Source organism: Eurypyga helias, unplaced genomic scaffold (assembly GCF_000690775.1).
Source record: "Eurypyga helias isolate BGI_N326 unplaced genomic scaffold, ASM69077v1 scaffold28187, whole genome shotgun sequence".
Taxonomy (NCBI): Eukaryota; Metazoa; Chordata; class Aves; order Eurypygiformes; family Eurypygidae; genus Eurypyga; species Eurypyga helias.
This window is the reverse complement of record NW_010260214.1, coordinates 63089-81657: the sequence shown is the minus strand read 5'-3', so window position 1 is coordinate 81657 and position 18569 is coordinate 63089. Positions and strand designations below refer to the sequence as shown.

Sequence of the window (18569 nt, the reverse complement as noted above, 5' to 3'; positions counted from 1 at the left end):
GACTGTTCACCTGAAGGTGCAGGTGATGGCAGTGCACAAAACTGGTGAGGAAAGGTCTCAGTAGGTTGGATATTTGCTACGTTGAAATGAACGTTTTGGTTTTCACTTGTTTAGTGCAGAATTGTCAGCTTTCTCAATAACTGGACCTTGTCCTGTGCCCTCCCTGACAGGCATTTTGCTGTGTCTTCTCTGCTGACAGAGCTATGGTAAGCTGTGGGAACTCGGGGGAACTTCGTTGTAGAGGCTGCAGCAGAGAAGTCTGTCGGTATCCAGCTGGTCAGGAGTTAGGTGTACCATCCTGTACTAACCGTAGAGTGGGAAGAGCTTGCTTTCAGCCGTGGTGGAGTATGAGTCCGTATAGGAAGGGGTGGCAGGAATCCATGTATCTGCATTTTTAATTCATCATACAAGAAAAGCATCATAAACTTAGGTGAGTAGGTACCCTGAAAATGCTTGAACGCCAAGTTCAGAGCAATGGTACACAATTCAGGTAACTGTAGTGTGTCACCTGTGAACACTCGATACGATACACTTTTTTTATAGTTTCAGTGAGAGAATTAATGCTCTTCGTCCACAGAAATATGTCGGAAACGTTATTATATTTGTTTTGATCTTTCAGTTTTAAGTAAAATGTTAGGAACAATTCATTAATCTTTATACTAGTTTGGTTTTTTTTGAATGAATGTGTCAAGCTTATTTATAGAGTGGTAGATCTCCCTACAGCCATCAGTCTGTTTAAATGTTACTGTCTTCATTGATTTGAGGGGGAAAAAACAAACCAAAACTCAAACCCCAACTTTAGCTTTTGTGTGGGCGCTCACTTTAATACAGAGCTTTGTTCCCCGTATTTCTCTTTTCCCACATTTAACTCTTAGTAGCCTAAGTAAGTGTAGCTGTATTGCACTTTTAGATTAAAGTCAGAAGAAAGTTTAGATCTCAAAGATCTGGTATATGCTTTCTATTTTGATTTAGAAGCTTATTTCTTTGGTGATAATTTTTATCTCTTTTAAGAAACAGATGCAGTGTATTATGCTAGTAGGAGAGTAGTATGTAGGGTTTTTCCTTACAGAAAACAATATTAATTTCCAGATTAATTTGCTGGTAGTAGAATTTTCTATTCTTGCATGTAACCACACTGTACTTATCAACAAGATGGAACATCCTTAAATATTTTAAAGGGAAAACTTTCTATATATATTGTGTGTAACTAAGGGCATCTTCTGATACCTTTTAAAAATAAGTAGCAATATCTGGAATTACACAGTTCAACATAACTGCAGATTTGGCCCATGGTACTCTGCTTTGAGCATTTGAAATGTGTCTGAAATTTTCAGATACGAACGTGTAAAAATGGGCTGGCAACTATTTTTCACAGGTATGAGATACCTGTATTGCCTACTAAAGTTAGGATATCCTGTCTGTGGATGAGTCGGTGTTAAATACTGTGTTTCCAATATCTTGCTCACTGCATTAGTAATGCATCAGTCTTTTTTTTTTACACCTATGTTCTTCCTCTAGTCCTTGTTGGATAATAAACCTTTTGAATTAGGACTTCTCTTGCTGTGTGTTTTTGTGAAGTGTCTTGTATGTTCACGGCACTGTGATAAATGCTATTTGTGTGTGGATGTACGTGGTTCTGCTCTATTGTTATGCTAAGTGGATGCACTTGATCTCCTGGAGGGGAGTACTGGCCTTGCCACTTAGAAGCAGCACTTGACAACTGAATCAGGGCATGGTAATTAGAAGAGCTTCGCAGGAGTCTGTATATCTAACACTCGACAGCAAATGCCAGCCAGTGAACGGATAAAAAAGGATACAGCAGTGGGGAAGAGGAGGCTGGCTTCGAAGCCAACAGAAAATAGTGTAAATTTTTTTTTTTTTTTTTTAAATAAAAAAGGGATCTGGTGGAAGAAACTGAGGCTTGCAACCTTCTGTAACACATGAGAGACTGGAATATGCATAGAGAGTGAACAACTTATTTTTTCTCCTCAAAATCAGTGAATGCCAGATGTTAATTCATTACCTTAGCTAGCCATATGGAGAGTATAGAAGTAAACAGCAGTAGCAATTCCCTGTCATGAAATTGGCTTTTTATTAAAAGTTCTTCGGTCTCTTCCAAAGGTACGCTGTCGCAAATGTTTTGCTAAAGGTAGGCATCTTTTACCATAGACCTTTAATTAAATTGATAAAGAGTTAATAGATTATAAAAATGGGATTACCCTTGAAAAAGACAATGTGTACAGGACTGGGTAGAACACTTTAAAACCACTTACAAGTGGTAACATATACATGACGATAGACATGAAGAATAAGGCCAAGAATTTATCAGCTTGACAAAGTTTATTTTAATGTGCTGTTGTCATTAAGTATTATTTGAACAGTGTTACAAAGCTTGTAATCATATGGCAGTGTAACTTGTTTAGTTACAGGTTTTGCCTTTTAATGAAGTTTTATCTTCTTTAAGAATCACTTTTGCTAAAGATAAAATAGACATAACTTTGCCTTCAGTAGATGTAATTTGGTTGCTTAACACATTTGTCTTTTAGAATTTATAGCTGGGCAGCTAATTAAGATTATATAAATTTGCCTGTAAGTAGGAAAGCCTTATGCACTGCTACATCTTGTGGTAAAAGATAGTTATTTTCACCCTACCTGAGGGTAGGGATTTATGTCACTGCAGAGACAGAAAACCAAGGTACTGGTAGTTTTCCTGCAGTGGTTTACAACCTTGAGGACCAGCAGATCACTGTCAAGCCTCAAGTTCTCTCACAGACCACGACCTGAGTTACGCACGGAGACAGCAACCAGCTCTTCCTGAGTCAGTCCTGAGTCGTTTACACAGTTGGACTCCACACTGTGAAGAAATGCCTCACTTGGGAAATTACAGAAACAAAATACATGTCCTTGAAATCAGAAAAGTAGAAGGGAAAATGATAAATGCAGTTTTTAAACATTAGCTTTGGTCAGACATAGAAATCAATGGTTCAGGTAGTGTTTTGCTCTTTTTCAAGAATTTTCATCAGAAGACTTGGAAAGGAGTGGTACCTCTCTTCCCAGTTCTTTGCAGTTTTGTTCTGCCTACCTGCTATAGAGCTGCACAGGAACTGATATGTGTTAGTTCACCTTTTATCTATTTCCTTTGTTCAAAAAGTTCATGGTTTACTGGTATATTGTACACACAGATGGCTGTACTACCTGTTGTCTAGTTGTTGTTTTGGCACAATCACACGCCCCATCTTTTTTTTTCTTTCCCCACACAACCCAACAATAAGGTTTTCTTTTGATATCTCATTTTTTTGCTATTCAGGCTGAGACTTGTATTTTACCTTTAACAAAGGTGGTGGTTTGGAAAATATTTTCATTACATGCCCATGAGACTACAGAGGTGGTGATGTAAGAGGGTAAGATGGCTTTTTTTTTTTAGTAGACTGACAGACTTGATCAAAATATTTGAGGAAGATGCAAGAGTAAAGTTTGTATCTTTCAGTATTCAACACAAATATTTTAGAGCTATATCAAATAATTTCCTCTCTTGTATTTAAAGGATTAGATTTAGTAACATGTGTCTGAGATTGGCACAGGTTTTTCTTATTTAAAACTAAGTGCTTCCATGTTTTTGCAATGTGTGGTACGCTTAAAATGTCTTTGCCTTGTGTTTTACTGTTACACACACAGTTTTGGGAAGTGTCACTTTCTCAGAAATCTTACTCTGCTTTTCCTGATTTTAAATGAAACTCTAAGTACCATGAATGAAAATTAGAAAATTACTTAGAGTTCAGTTTTCAAGCTTTTATTGTGAGAAGTTGGGATGGAGAGAGCCAGGGAGTTTTAGGGGACTAGATGGTGAAAGTCTTAATGAAAGCTTTTTCTGAAGTGGTATTTAAGGAATAAATAACATGACAAACAAACAAAAAAATCCAAAGATCAAGAGTTTCATTCTTGTGTGCATCCTTCAGAAAGGAAGTGAGAATACTGCAGTATGGCAGAGGGGTCAAAGGAGGACTGCAAATAATGTGCTGGTGCTGGAAAACAAACGTGACAACACAAGGCTTAAAAAATGTTTTTCACTTTATTGCAGATTAGGTAGTGATTGGATTGCTTTGGATGCTTACTGACTTATGGAAAAGATAACCGAATGCAGTGAGCTTTTTTGTGTGGTTGAGAAAGCTGAAAAGCAGAGTATGTAAATATTCTGTCTTGTAATAACAAGTAATTTCATTAAAAAAAATTATTGATATTTTGGAACAACTTGCGGTAAAAACAGAGGACTTGTTGTTGCTCCAAGTCATTTAAGACAAGATTAAGTTGTTCAGTAAAAACAAACTTCTTTGAGCTTCTGGGGTGTTTTGTGCAGGGCCTGGAAAGAGGTGATCCTTCTAATACTGAAACCTGTTAATCTGAGCAAACCTCCTTCAGGGGCTTTGGGGAGGACAGAATTGCCTTTGTGGTCTCAACATGCTAATGGTTTTATTACAAAGATCATAATCCATTCTCAAGCTTTAACTTCCCAGTGTAAAGGTTCAGGAAGGAGTTTTTCCAATATACAACTAACTCTGTACTTGTACTCTGGTTTTGTTCTACTTTTCTTCTCCTGTGAAGCATCAGAGAGAAGCACAGCTAGAACAGGTTACCAGCTGATCTCTACCACCTCACTGCTGCTTAGAAACTTGTGTCACTGCCAGGGTCTTCCTCATTCCTATATGGATATAAGTTACTTTACCAGTAACTTCATGGTAGATCTGATGATTTACAGAGTAGTAACCTTTAAAAATCTTTCTGGAGCAGCTTGCTGCACAGATCACTTGGGCACACGTTGTCCAGCCGGTTTCTTGGGCTTGCTGTCGCTCTTCCCTCTCCTGTGTTCTGCACGTGGCATGTTGCTCAGTGCCAGGGCTGAATTGCTTTTAAAGCATTTGAGCGAGGTATAAGAACAGCTGTCTAGGTGAAACGTAATGGCCTGCATTAGACAAGAAGTCTAGGTGATGACTTCTAGTCCCTTCTGACTTGATGGGGAAATAACCTTTTATAATAGTCTTGTTTTTATAATCTTCTGTGAAATAAGTTCTGAAGCTGTATTCTTTTTAAGGCACTTGACAAAAAATAATGTTTAAATGTTTCTGTAAATGTTAAATTTCACAGAATGTTAAAGCTGGGCCTAGTAAGACACTGCTGTATTATTGTTTTTTCTGATTAAGGCCTCAGTATAAGTTAATACTTTTACCTCTTTCTTAAAGACACTGAAAGTAATGAAAAAAGGCTATTTTCCATGTCGGGTCTACTAGGCTTGAATAAGATGATTATTGCAAATTGCATGCAAATAAATGAAACCTCACAGGAGAAACGTATGTGGATAATGAAGAGTGGTACTGGTGTGGCTGTAGTAGAACAGAAAGTAAGCCTGGGAACATGCAGTGCAGTCACGGATGTATGCTAACAATTGTGTTTTTTAGAAACTGTGAAAGGTGATGTTTTTGAAAACAAAATCGTACTTCAGAACAGAATAATAAAACTAGTCACCTGACCTCATTGTGAAACACTGATATTAAAATAGAGCGCTTTTGTTTTTTTGTTGTGAAACAAAACTTTAAAGATGACAGACAAATAGTGACAGAATAATTGCCAGATTGTTTTTTAATTCATCATTTTAGTTTTGTATAAGCTAGTGGTAATATGTAAGTGTCTGGTAAAAGTCAAACTGCTTTTGACTGGAAGCACGTAACCTGCTGTCTGAAGGTGGTTTTGTGATTGCTGTTTAATTTAGCGCTGCACAGCGTATGCTGGAACGCTTCAAGCCTCTCTAGGTTTAAATGTTATTAGCCTTTCCCAGGGAATGTAATTCCATTTTTGTGGATTGGTCACTTTTTTTATCAGTTGATACTCCTGTGCATAAGGAAAACAAGATTTGGCTTCCAAGATATGGAAATAGCGTTTTCTAGCTGCTGAGGAAGCAGTGTTCTCTACTTTCTGCAGCATCAAATACCATTTTAGTCTTTATTAAAATAAATTAGTCAGCTGTACTTGGCAGAACATTTTCTGTAATTTTTGTCATATCTGGGTTTTTTTTAATCTAACTTCAGAAGGTAGTGGACATCATTCTGTTCAGGTCGGTAGAGATGGCATTAGACTGCTCCTCTCCACTGTACAGTATCTCATACAGTTTCACAGCCCAGTCCCATCAAATTTGAGTTTGTTGAATGTTTAAATAATTTGCCAGATAATATCTGGAAGTATCAAAACTGTAATAGTGATTAAATGAAAGACATTGGTTTTGTCGTAAGTTAGATTAAGGATGCTCATCAGTGGAGGTTTTAATGACTTTTTTTCTTATAGAAAACTTTATGTTGCTTTGCACATTAGGAAGGTCAGTACATGATGGAAGAAGACATCTTTTTATTTAATGTGGAAACTATAAAAGAGAAAGAAAGGGCTCATTACTGCAGAAAACCTGATGCTAATATGTGCAATATTTGTTCTGAGTAAATATAGAAAGAAACTGCCTTGTAAGGCTATAGAGCAAGGCAGATGTAATGTAATTCTTGGTGTAATTAGAGCAAGATGGAGCTCGTTGTACTGCAGTTTCAGCAGGCGAGGGGGATGTGCAGCATACTGCTGAGTGGCACCTTCGACGAGGATCAGTTTATCCTTAGCAGCTGGAAATAACCTATTTCCCTTATTCTGTCATGAAGTCAGGTTACCAAAAAGAGACTCCGGGTAGGGAATGCTGTAGTGGTTGTCTGCGAACCAGTCCTTTACTAAAGGGCGTCAAGGTGTAAGAACTGAAGAAACAAATGCTGAGGTTAACTAATCTTTAGAACAGCTTTTTGTGACAAGCTTTGGTAGCCTGTTTGTAATACTGTTACTGCCTAGGGTCCTTGAATGTCATGTTCTTGAGAAGTGACTGTTTTATCAGTATTTGTCAGATACTGATCTCTTCACATGATCTCATTAATAATTTCATACAATTTCACCTTTTCTAAAGTTTTAATTAATTTTGTCATTTCAATGCATTAACACGTTGGCTCTTAATAGTAATTAATCGACTGTTTCAAAAGAAATTTGCAGAGCCTATATTGAGGACAGTAGGTGAAAAAATACTTCTACTGTAACAGTATCCTGTATAACTTTATACTTTTCCCCAATTAAGGTTGTAATTGTTATTTTAGCAATTTTATTACTATCTAAAATGCGTTACGATGCCATAACTGCTGTCATTGTTCCCAAGTGACATCATTGTCTCTGTCATCAAGCTTATGGAGAGTAAAAAGTTGGTAGATGGAGACGCTTCCCTTGATCTCTTTTTGTAAAGATTCTAGCCCTGCCTTTTGTGAAGGTGGTGCAAAATATAGAATGGTGCACTGTGTTGGCCAAACAGCTTCCATCCTGAGGTGATCTTTTTAAAAAATGTCGTAATTACCTGGAAACACCTCATGTAAAGGATGCCTGGTAAAGGTCTGGTGGTCAGCTTTTCCAGCAAAAGCTCTATTTCAGTTTTAAGCCTGTCAATCATCTTTTTCCTTTCTGGACTCAGGAGGCCATTCTGTACTTGATGTCCAGTATCTCTTGGAGTGGGGTGGCAGGGTGGCGAGAGGCAGCAGGGAGGAAAGCCAGCACTTCTGAGCAGGCACAGTAAAATCCTTCTAGGCACTGAAAACCTTGGCTTCGTGTTGGTTTCATCAGCCTTCTCCTTTTTTCCCAATGTAAAAAGTGTGTCGTTTGTACAGTATGTTTGTCTCTGTATGCAAACATTTTACACAGAGCTTTTGTAGACGGTGTGACTCATGGCTGACAAATCTGTGAGGAGGTGATAGTTGGGTTGTGATGCATAAGCACAGATGTATTCAAGTGCCAGCTGTACAAAGCATCTGTTATTTTTCTTCTGTCCCTGCACTGCAACAGTCAAATAGAAGAAGATACCGGCCTGCCTGTATTTATACTGTATTTATAATTAGTGCCAACGTTTTGAGGTGTTTGAATTTGTGTTGTTGACATTTCTGCATTAGGCAACTATTTGTAATACCAGGATACAGAACAAAAATATGTTGATAATCTGTGGGAGTAATTAGCAAGAATTTTATTAGTGACAAAATGTTATCACTAGACTGCAAACCCCAGTGTTTTCACATTTCTGTCTTAATCTCTCCCCTTTACATAATCACTGGTGCACTGAAATACGACTGGAACCTTTCTCATCGATGAGGCTTGCATGAACCTTTGGTTTATCAGAAGAAAATCTTAGAGACAGAAGTCTCCCTGACTTGCCGTCTCCCAAATGATGGTCGTTTGGCAGCGTAGTCTGGCGTAGGCCATCAACTGCCGTGTTTCAAGCACATTTACGTGCAATGTCTGTATGATCCTCTGATGAAATTAATGCTCATTACTCTATTCCTGAAGCAGGGCAAGATGCTGTAATTTTAGTTTTGTACAGTTCTAAGGTTTCAGGAACTTCCAGTTGTGAAGAGTGGCTTTTGCAAGTTTGTGGGGCTCTGTCTTGCAATCTGAGGTGGGTTTGGTGGTGTTCTGTGGTAGTTTGGATACTTCTGGTTTTGTAGCTGAAATTTAGGTATACTTACTTTGATTACTAAATGTTATTTTTTGTCCTCATACGTGGTGTGTTGCTTAATATTTGACTGTGTATTGATAACTTAGTGAAGGAAATTATTTAGAAAAAAGCATTATGCCTGAGTAAATTTTTCTAGAGCTCCTGCAAAGGACTACAGGATGTTTGTCAATAATGATGTGTAGTCTTACTGAACACAGTAACTTTTGCTGTGTTTAATAGGGCATCTTGCCTAGTGTAAAACTTCCTGCTGTGTGGTAATGGAACAGATTAATGGAATAATGTGTGTGGTATAAATGCTGTGGAAGAAAGGAAACGCATTCATGCTCTGCTTTGGATCTTGGCATGTTTGGGTTCAAATTTATCTTAAATAATGAGTTAAAAGGAGTTGAGATGTCTAGCTCTTAAAAGCTATATCCAGGACTGAGTTCAGATTTTGAAGTTTAAGAATGTGAAGGGAACACTGAGTCTGGCTTGCTCTGAAACATGGACCATGGAGATCCTTGAATTCCCTGTTTCAAGAAGATTGGGAATTAGGACGAGTTCAGTGGAGGTCCTGGAGTGTCAGAAAAAGCTGAACTGTGCTGCAACTCCTGTGGCAAGCTAGTTCAAGCTTTTGCAACCTTATTGCATGTCTTTTATTGCTCAATTCCTGAGCTTTCTTGCTTCTATGCTTGTGAGACCTTTCACCAAGCCCTTTCGGTGAACTAACCTGTGGGACAATTTCCTCTAGAGGAGAAAGAAAGAACAAAGTCTGTTTTTCTGATGATTTAATATGCTAAAATGGGTCTGTATAGAATCCATTACATATCAGAGGCTGGGAAAGGAAAGTGCACAGAACCACTGAGCCTGAGCTTTTGACATCCCTGAAAATGGAGGAGGGGAGGATACACAAGCTCTTAGTACTGCCTGTGAGTAGTGTAGCCTAATCAAGGTACACTTACAACTGCTTAAGTGCTGTGACAGAGAAATGAATCCTTAGATCTGTGCCTGTAATCCTCATACTGTTGTAGAAGAATTGATCTTGCTGCTAGCTGAGGAGATGCAAAGGAGGGTAAAGAAAGACCATTCAATAAGCTCATACTTGTAGAATGGTTGAGAAATAATGTCTTGGGAAAAGAAGTGACATTTGGCTGTGCTGGAGAATCCTTGGTGTATGTAGACTCCTGCTGCGTGTAGAAACCCTTTGCAATTCAGGGATTTCAGTTGAACAATTCAATTGAAATCCTTGATTTCCAACCCCTCCCTGCCCTCCCCCCAAGAAGTTGAAAACATATTACTGAGTTGTGACTGAGGTCTGATCAAAAAAGAATTTGACGTTATGGATCGTAGCATTTTATCATTCCTCATTGAGGGTACACAGCTTTTAGAGTATAATTTATAAATTTAAGTTACGGTAAATTAGTGAATGTGGTGTCTCCTGAACTGAGTGTTCACTAGCAAATGGGGTTTGTAACAGCCATTACTTTCAGTGGGGTGAGGGACTAAAGTCACTGGAAGGAAACAGTAAAGAGAAGTCTTTTCTAGTGATAGAAACACTTTTTTTTACCTTTCCACCTTTGAAAGGATTGTCAAAGAAGGAGCCAAGTGCTTGTGCTTCCACCCTTTAGTGTCATAGTTGGTAGATAAAGGAGTTAGCTGAAGATGCTTTCCAGAGAAAGTAATTTTTCGGCTATCTGAACATTTGTGATAATGCTGAGATGTTGTGAAACAGGAAAAGACTACAAGCATGACTTTGTTCTGGCTATTGCCATTTGTTTCTGCTGATTAGGTCCTAGGAGCATCCTCAAATGTATTTGACCTTGTCTTTGTATTTATTTCAGAGAACAAAAATAACAAGCATACTATTCTCTGATCATAGATTTCAGTGTACCACTGAATAAAAAAAAAAAAAGATAACATTTGAAGGAGGACTTTTGAATTGAACTCGGTAGAATTTCAGAGTACTTCTGGCCTAGTCCATAATACTACTTGATCATTAGCTCTTGACTCAAGTTACTGGTTTTCAGCCAGTGTGGTTTAAAAAAGCATTGGTAGAATGGTCTTACCATGACCAGCCAAAAGAAAGGTATGACATAATAATAATGATTCATTTGAGTGACAGGATTATTACCCTTAATTTTGTTGGTGCAATATGTATTGGAAGGTACATCAGTTGGAGTCATGCAGCTAGCTATATGTCAAGTCCAAATGGATCTGTTCAACGCGGGCTAATATGGAAATAGTAATTGGTATCAATTATGCTAATATAATTTCAGCTACATGAACTTCTGTGATCTTTGTTTTGAAATAAGAATCTGTGTACCCTTTTATCAAAATATTAATTTCCTGTGAGGGATAAATGTACTGAAATCAAAATGTTTGTACGTAGACCTTGCTGTGGTTTTCCGCGTTTTCTAGCGGCAGTGAGCTTCTAATGTAAAGTCATTGGACTTGAATCTCACGGTTTTAAAAGTGTTTTTGAAGGGCCTTTGAAGTGCTTAGAAGTAATAAATAGCACCCTCTAGTTATTAGCCTAGAAAAATGTATATTTTGGGAAGAATTTCAGTAGGCAGAATGTCAAAACTTTTTTCTATTATTTCCTTGACAGCTGTCTTTCTGTACATATATTGTATATAGTTTCTCTGCTGCATACTTACTGTATATTCCAGTTTGTTATCTTGAGGCATTTGAGGTAAACAGTTGGCATTTGTACTCCGGTTCTCCAGAATATTCTTGAGCAGCTTGAGCCGATCCAAAAGACAAGCAAGTGTTGTGTCAGGAATTGTGTTAAACTCTGTAAAATAAAACAGATATGCCAAGGGGAAACACCCTCCTTTACCAATACTTAGTATATGTTTGTACAGCTGGCAATTTGTGCTGCTTCGTATTCGTTGACCTAGAAGTAGCCAACGTTTTAATGTGTTTTTGGAGGGGAAAAAAGGTGTTATGGAAAAGAACTGCCACATCAAAGCCTCTCCTCTGCTTGTAAAATGGTTTCCACCACTACCTTCCTCAGCCCTATCAGAACACTCAGCACTTTCTCCCTCTCAAAAGAAAGGAAGCCTTTTTATTAAGAAATGGCCTTAGAGTTTTATTTATATTAAAATGATAAAAGTGACACAAAGCAGTTGAAAAGGTCTGTGTAGTGCAAACAAAAGTCCATCAGAGATGTAATGTGTCTCTATCAAATCAGGTCATAGGATTCAGCTGTTGCACACACTGAAGGAAGTATTCTTTTAGGAAAGTGTTACTCTGCGGAATGTCTTTTAAATAACTAGGATGTAGTCTATAACTTCATGCCTACCAAAGGGTTTGTATTTTACTGGTCAGATCTCATGTTCCATAGTCTTATTTGTGATATAGCAGACTTAAGTACTTGATAATTATTTGCATAATGCAAGTTCTTGACTGTTGTGGAAATCATAATTCATTTTTAATCACCCATTCCCTTAATGTAGAAGATCCTTTGTTCTCCAGCATTCTGCTCACATTGCTGGAATTTTTTTAGTGTGCTAAATACCATAGAGAGGCAGAAATAATTTGAAAATAATTTTACAAAAAATCCTTCTTTCCACTGAAATCTCTTTTTAATTTGTTTTAGCACAAGCCCACCTTACTGCTGTGTGGACCTTTATTCTTTGCGAACAGGAGAGATGGTCAAGTCCATACAGTTCAAAACTCCTATTTATGATCTGCATTGCAATCAAAGGTAAGGATATTTCCTATATAAGCTTTCTGTGTTAGGGCATGTAAAATTTGGTAATGAATGCAATTTCTTATAAATGTGCTCCCTGTTTTTATTATTTTGACTTTACTTCAGTTTGAGTACGACAGTATGCTTCTCTGATGGCTTTCATTCAAGAACCTCAAAACATTTTGCATCTGAAATCATTTAAGCTTCTTCCAGTTGTGATGAGAGTGAGCAGAAATCATTGGAATCCTCTGTCATCTACCTACAGATGGAGAAATGGGATCACTGAGAGTTTAAACAGTATAGAGCACTATAGGGTTTGTGTCTTTTTCCTTGTGTTCCATTGTTCTGCCAGATATATCACCTTCCTACACATCCAAAAAATTCCTAGCATGCACTCTGTGGTTAACAGGAAATAATGTTCCTGTGCATCAAATAACAAAGCAGCATCTCTTTGTTGGGGTATTGTCACCTAATTTTTGAGAGAAAATGGCTTAGAAGGCAGAGCATCCGCCTGAAAATACCTTATTTCTGTAGAATCACCACTTCAAGCTTTTCCTCCGTTACCTTCAGATCTTCATTTCTCCTGAGACACACAGAACTGAACACCCTTATCATTTATTGCATCTTTTTAAGACAGAAAGAAAAACTCAGGGTTCCTACACGAGGGTCTCGATCCCTTGGCACTCCTGATGAGAGAATTTGATGCAGTGACTTTGGTCAAAGCCTGTGATTGTGCTACTTGCTTTAATGCTTCCTTTCACCCAGCTATTGCTGTTGGTAGTCACTGTGTGTCTCGAGGTACCTTGCGGGAGCGGTGGAATGCGATTCCTCTGTTAAAGCTAGAGGGCTGACTGAAGACATTTCTTTGGCAATGCACGTTTGTTTGCTGGAATTGGTCGTCCTTCAGTGAGGAAGGTGCCGTAATAACACGAATCATTAGGAACAAAACATCAGAAAATAAAACATTTGATGTGCCTGTTTTGGATGGCAGTGGGTAGCGTACTTGCGTATGTGAAGACCACAGAAGCTTACGAGTACGTCATCAAACTCATGCAGCTCACAGAAGTTAGTGGTGTTGGAGATTGTTTAAAAAAAAAAAAACCCAACCAAAACCACACCACCAGCCCTTGAAGCCATAAAGGGTTTGTCAAACAGACATTTGTCTCTCATTGTACCATCAAAATCTAAGCATTAATGACAATTATGTGAAGCCTAAGTTACAGAAGAAGGGCAGTACTACTGAACAAACACCTTTTAATAGCACAACTCATCTAACGATGAGAAAGCTCTTTTGATTGTGTGAATGTTTGAAGTAGTAAAGGGTGGTAGTTTTTGTTATCCCCGTCAATCTGCTTATTGTAGGATTGTGGGTATGATTGCTGCATCAAAAAAAGAGCTTCACTGTAGTGGTTGAGTTGGTGAGAGTTATGTGCCATGAATAGGTCACTGTTCCTTTAAAAGCTGTCAAGAGTTCAGTACTTATCTGTGCAACTGTCCCTAGAAAAATTTAAAGTTCCCTTGTGTACAGTGTGGTGATAGTAAATCTTTCCAGTCTGGCCTTCTAGCAGCAGAGAAATCCAATTGTAAAAACAGTCCAAAGGCAAATCATCATTCAAAGTCTCTCCCAACTAAAAAGTCTTTCCAGGTGCTAATGTTTCTTTTCCTAAGTGGTAAAAATGGAAAAGCTACTTCAAAGCTATGTGGCTGTATCCAGGGTAGCTGCTTTTCTGGAACGTATCAGATTCTGTTATTATCCAAGGAAAGCTCACTGTTTCAGATTGAAAATGCATTAAATGTGGCCAAGTGCAGTGCTAATGGTGCGTTAACTGTAGTATAGACTGATGGAGTCCAAAATCTGAATTGAAAATAAAGCTTGGGTTGCAGAAGAAAGGGAAACTGTGTATTATTCATGTATTTATACTCTAGAATCATCCATCTGGAAGGTTTCATTTATGCAGAAAGACAGTACATCTTTGAAGAGTAGAAAACAAAAATCTACAGGATTGGGAAATACTGAAATCAAATATACACAGGTTTTCTATACATACATGACACTTGCACGTGCATTCAAAGTCCTTCCATTATTTATTGGTTAACTTTCTTTTAGGCCTTGTGGAAGAATTTAGAATTGGTAGATTTTCTTTTGGTTTTCTCTCCTACAGTTTAAGCAATTGGAGATGTGTCATTTGACTAAAACTACTGTTTTGTCCAAACTTAATTTATATATGCAGGGTTTATAACTTTTAAAAATTGAGATTTATAAATTGGAAGGGGGTGGGGAAGCATCTTTTTCACAATGAGAGCTACAAGTAAATAAGAAACCCTACATTCATTTCTTTTTATGACGAACACATCCGAATTCCTCTTGCCGAGTTGCATGGTCTGCCCTCTTCTCTTGGCAAGTAAGCTGGCTGCTCTGAAAGTGTGTGTGTGCTTCCCGTGCTAGGCCTGCAAATCTCCAAATGTGACTTTTGTCTGAAAATCAGGGAGCAGCTAGTCTTACACCAACCCACTGAAAAGGCTTCGGGAGTCATCCTGGGCACTAGAGATGCAGTCGGTTACTTACCAAGTGTGCTGGCAGAAGCCATAGAATGAAATGGCTGTCACAGAGATGAATCATGCCTACTGGAGGAGCATTAGTACAGTTTTTCAGCTGGAATCATGGCTCAAGATTTACTTATACATCTGAAAACATCAGCAAACATGTGGGCAGGATATAGATTTTGATTTTGGTGTAGTCCTTCACTGAAGAGTCTTACAGGTATTGAGCTCTCACGGGATAAGGAGGGAGGTGTTCTTGTTGCTAAACAGTTAAAAATAGGAAAAAAAGAAGAGAGGACTTAATGGCTGGTTTCACATTGGTAGGAGCTCACCCTTTACCCAAGGATATGTGTTGAGACTGATGTGATTCGTAATCCTTTTAAATATTATTCTATACTGCTACATGCAATCATAACTTTCAGATAAAGCATTAGGTGTGTGTTTTAGTCATGGAGATAAATTTTTGGCCACGTAATATCTGTACAATTAGAACTATTAGAACAGCATTTCATAATGCTCCGTATTATTAGCTAATTAAAATAAATACTGTCTCAAATTCTTCCTAATGAGCAAATAATCAGATTCTTAATTGTGTCATATTGCTAAATGCTCCAGATAGCTGGTAGATTTTGTCTATTTGTAGGCTTCCCAGGTGGTTCTTTCAAGAGTTTAAGAATTTGGTTTTGGGGAGTAATCAATGTCCTAGAAGATGTATTCTAGTTATAAAGCTTTCAAGGTGCTTCACTTTCCAAATTTGGCCTCTGTTACTTTAGACAGCAGCATTTCATCCATTGTTACAGCTTTTGTGCTGTTACTTCATTTTGCGTAATGAAAAGTATTTTGCAATAAAAGTGTGTACGTGTATGGGTGAATACATAAACATACATCTGTAATTTTGCTAATTGACACCAGTCCTGCTTGTCTCAACCGTATTTATGTGCTGATGTTCTTGGTATGAAAAAAACCCCTTGCTTTCAGTAAATAAGATGGTTTAATAAATCTGCAATGAGATGGGCAATGGGAATATTTCAAATTTAGCCTGTGTTCTACTGATTGTTGATTTGATTGTTATTTGAGTCACTGAAAGTAATTCAGGATCCTTGCAATTCCATTCTTTCTTTTTAATGGGGCTTTTACTGCAGGAGGTATATCATAAATATGCTGTGTTGTTCTGTATCAGATCTGTGTACTTCCTGAAACGAAGGTTATGTGGTTGGGATGAGAGAGAATCCTCAATAACTGCCTTGTATTGGTAACCTGGCAGTTTATCACTGTAGAATTTATATTGATGCTTTTGAAATAATTACATTTAGATATTGAATCTTTAAACCAATGCATTTAATGTTCAAAGTACGTGTTCCATTTCTGTGTTTTCAGGATTCTTGTTGTAGTCCTGCAAGAGAAAATTGCCGCCTTTGACAGCTGTACTTTCACCAAAAAATTCTTCGTTACAAGTATGTATAATAATTGGGTTCAGTCTATTTTGTCTAGTGGTAGATTTGTCGAAAACAGATTTTTTTTTTTTTTTTTAAATTTACTTCTAAATCCTCAAAGCAAGTCTCCATGACTTCATTTGGAGTTTCAGGAAATGTGTTGCCTCAAAAAAACCCCAAACCCCAAGTGTTGCTTTGGCTCTTTTGCATATTTGTTGTTGCTGTACCTAATGTCTCACTGTTGGGAAGAGCACGATACTGACATCCACAGGTAGCTGAAAAATTCTTCTGTCCGTTTTGCCCCTTGTCCATCTGCACCCTATGACTGGCCTCTCAGTAGCAGGTGATTGATTGTCATGAGTAAGGTGCTCTCCAAAGGCTGTTCCTCTGCTGGAAGTGTCCCTTGGCTGCCCAGCATCTGTAATGCAGATGTTAGAAGAGAAACCCAGTACATTTTCGGCGATGTGTACTCTGCCCTGCCACTGGATGTGCTTAAGATTAGGATGTCGCTCACCTGCTCCCAAGACTGTGTCTGGTGCCTGTGTAATGCTAAACACCAAGAAAGTATTGACCCCACAAAAAATGAAAATCTTTCCAAGCAGCTAGTGACTAGTGCTGCTGTTTATCAGTTATCAACCTCTTAAACTCTGGAGGTTACTGAGGGATCAGAATTCACTTTGGAAGAATCAAGATTTTATTGTTAAAAAGGAGAATCTGAAATACCCTGGCTGTATTTTCAGTCACAATTGGAAAAGTTCTGGATTATCTTTTTATATTATCTGTGCATTTAAAGGAAAAGTTAGAAGCCGTTTATGTAAGAGCTTGAAGCAGAGCAGCGTTATGCAGTAATATTAAAGTTGCCAATAGGTGTCAGTTTCTTCCTATACATGGCTGTGAGATACCAGGAATCTGCTGGGGTTCAGCAAGGAGAGCCAGATGGGAAAAGGCTTGTTTGTGTCCTCCTATTGCTCACGCCTCCTGGTTACTCCCCCAAAGAGAATTAACCTTGTTTATTTTAGACCAAAACCCCCACCACCTCACTAATAACTGTGTATTTTGTCAATTCTTGTGCTTTTCTAATTCCAGGTGTTTGTTGTTTAAAAGATACTGCAATTTATTTTTTTAAAATTGTCTGTATTTTGAGGAGCAGGAATATCCTGTTCCTAACCATAACTTTTCATCTACTGTGCGTTTTGTGGAACCGCAGTGGAATTTAAAGAGGATAAAATAAAGCTTTGGGAGGTTACTTATCGAATTATTTGAAAATCCCAACTCCTGAAGTGTCACTATTCACAGGGTAGTTCTCCAGCCATGCTGTGTTTTTAATAGGAGAAACTTAAGATGTTCTCAAACTGTTCTGGTTCTGGGGTTCCGAAGCTCGGCGAAACGCATCCCTCATGTTGCACTGGGCATTTTGGAAAGCTGCAGGACCCAGCAGACAGCTGGAGCTGCTGCCACCACAGCTCTTTACCTGTTGCCACCCCAGCTTGCCGGTGGCCGGTGATGGGCTGTGACTGGACAAAGAGACGTGTGCTTTTCTGCGAGGTGAATGCGTTTCTCAGAGTTGTGCTGCTGAATAGCTGTCCTGAGGATTTTGAAGCTTAGTTGGTTCACTTAATAGCTTATGGTATCAAGCGGGTGTTATGCTCTGGCATGTTGAAGGCTGCAGTAAAGCTTTTGTCTAAGCTTTCAGATTTCACATGTGCTGAAATCTCTTCGACTTAAGAGTATATCTTTAACAGCTTACGTTACTCTGATGTGTTTGAAATTTGATGTAAATGAGCTACCTAGTTAGCTGCGTAGATTTTTGATAGTTGGCCAACTGGCCGATAATGGGCTCTTTGGCTGCCTCTTTTTTAAGTTAGGAAGGAGCAGTGTCAGTTTAAACTGGAAAAGTCCCTGAAAAGGATGCTCAGCACAAGGTCTTACAGGTCTCTCTGCATTAATGGAGCATCCCTGCTCTGCAGGACAGTCAGCCAGTGTCCTGTCCAGGTCCATCCTGATGCACCTCAGCCAGGCAGTGGCAGTAGGAATGTCACTGGCTGCTCAGGGAATTTTTCATCATGAAGAAGATTCTTAGCTGTGTTATCTGACTGCTTTTAGTGCGAAGTGAAGGGTTAAGAGGTAAAAAAAAAAATTAAATTAGGATCACTGGCTCTTTAAAGACATTTCTGTTGCGGTGTAAACCACTGTGTAGAAAAAGAAAATCTGTTTTTTCAAGAAGATTTGGTGACGTGGAAATCACATCTTCCATCCGTATCAGCTGAGTGGCGGGAGAGCTTTAGAACCCTACTGAGACCGCTACAAAGCAAACCTAATTAAGCAGAAGCTCTGGTCCAAGTTGTTGCCTATTTATACATAG

The 18569-nt window shown here is 38.4% G+C and overlaps 1 protein-coding gene across 1 annotated transcript in view; it reads left to right on the top strand.

Moving 5' to 3' along the window:
* LOC104512117 (breast carcinoma-amplified sequence 3) overlaps nt 1-18569 on the top strand; it is a gene marked incomplete at both ends in the record, with an annotated part of 102026 nt that overhangs the window by 20886 nt on the left and 62571 nt on the right. Inside the window, 2 exons of the mRNA XM_010154971.1 lie at nt 12141-12248; nt 16152-16228. Of these exons, the coding sequence (XP_010153273.1) occupies nt 12141-12248; nt 16152-16228 (185 nt within the window). The remainder of the gene's footprint in view (nt 1-12140; nt 12249-16151; nt 16229-18569) is intronic.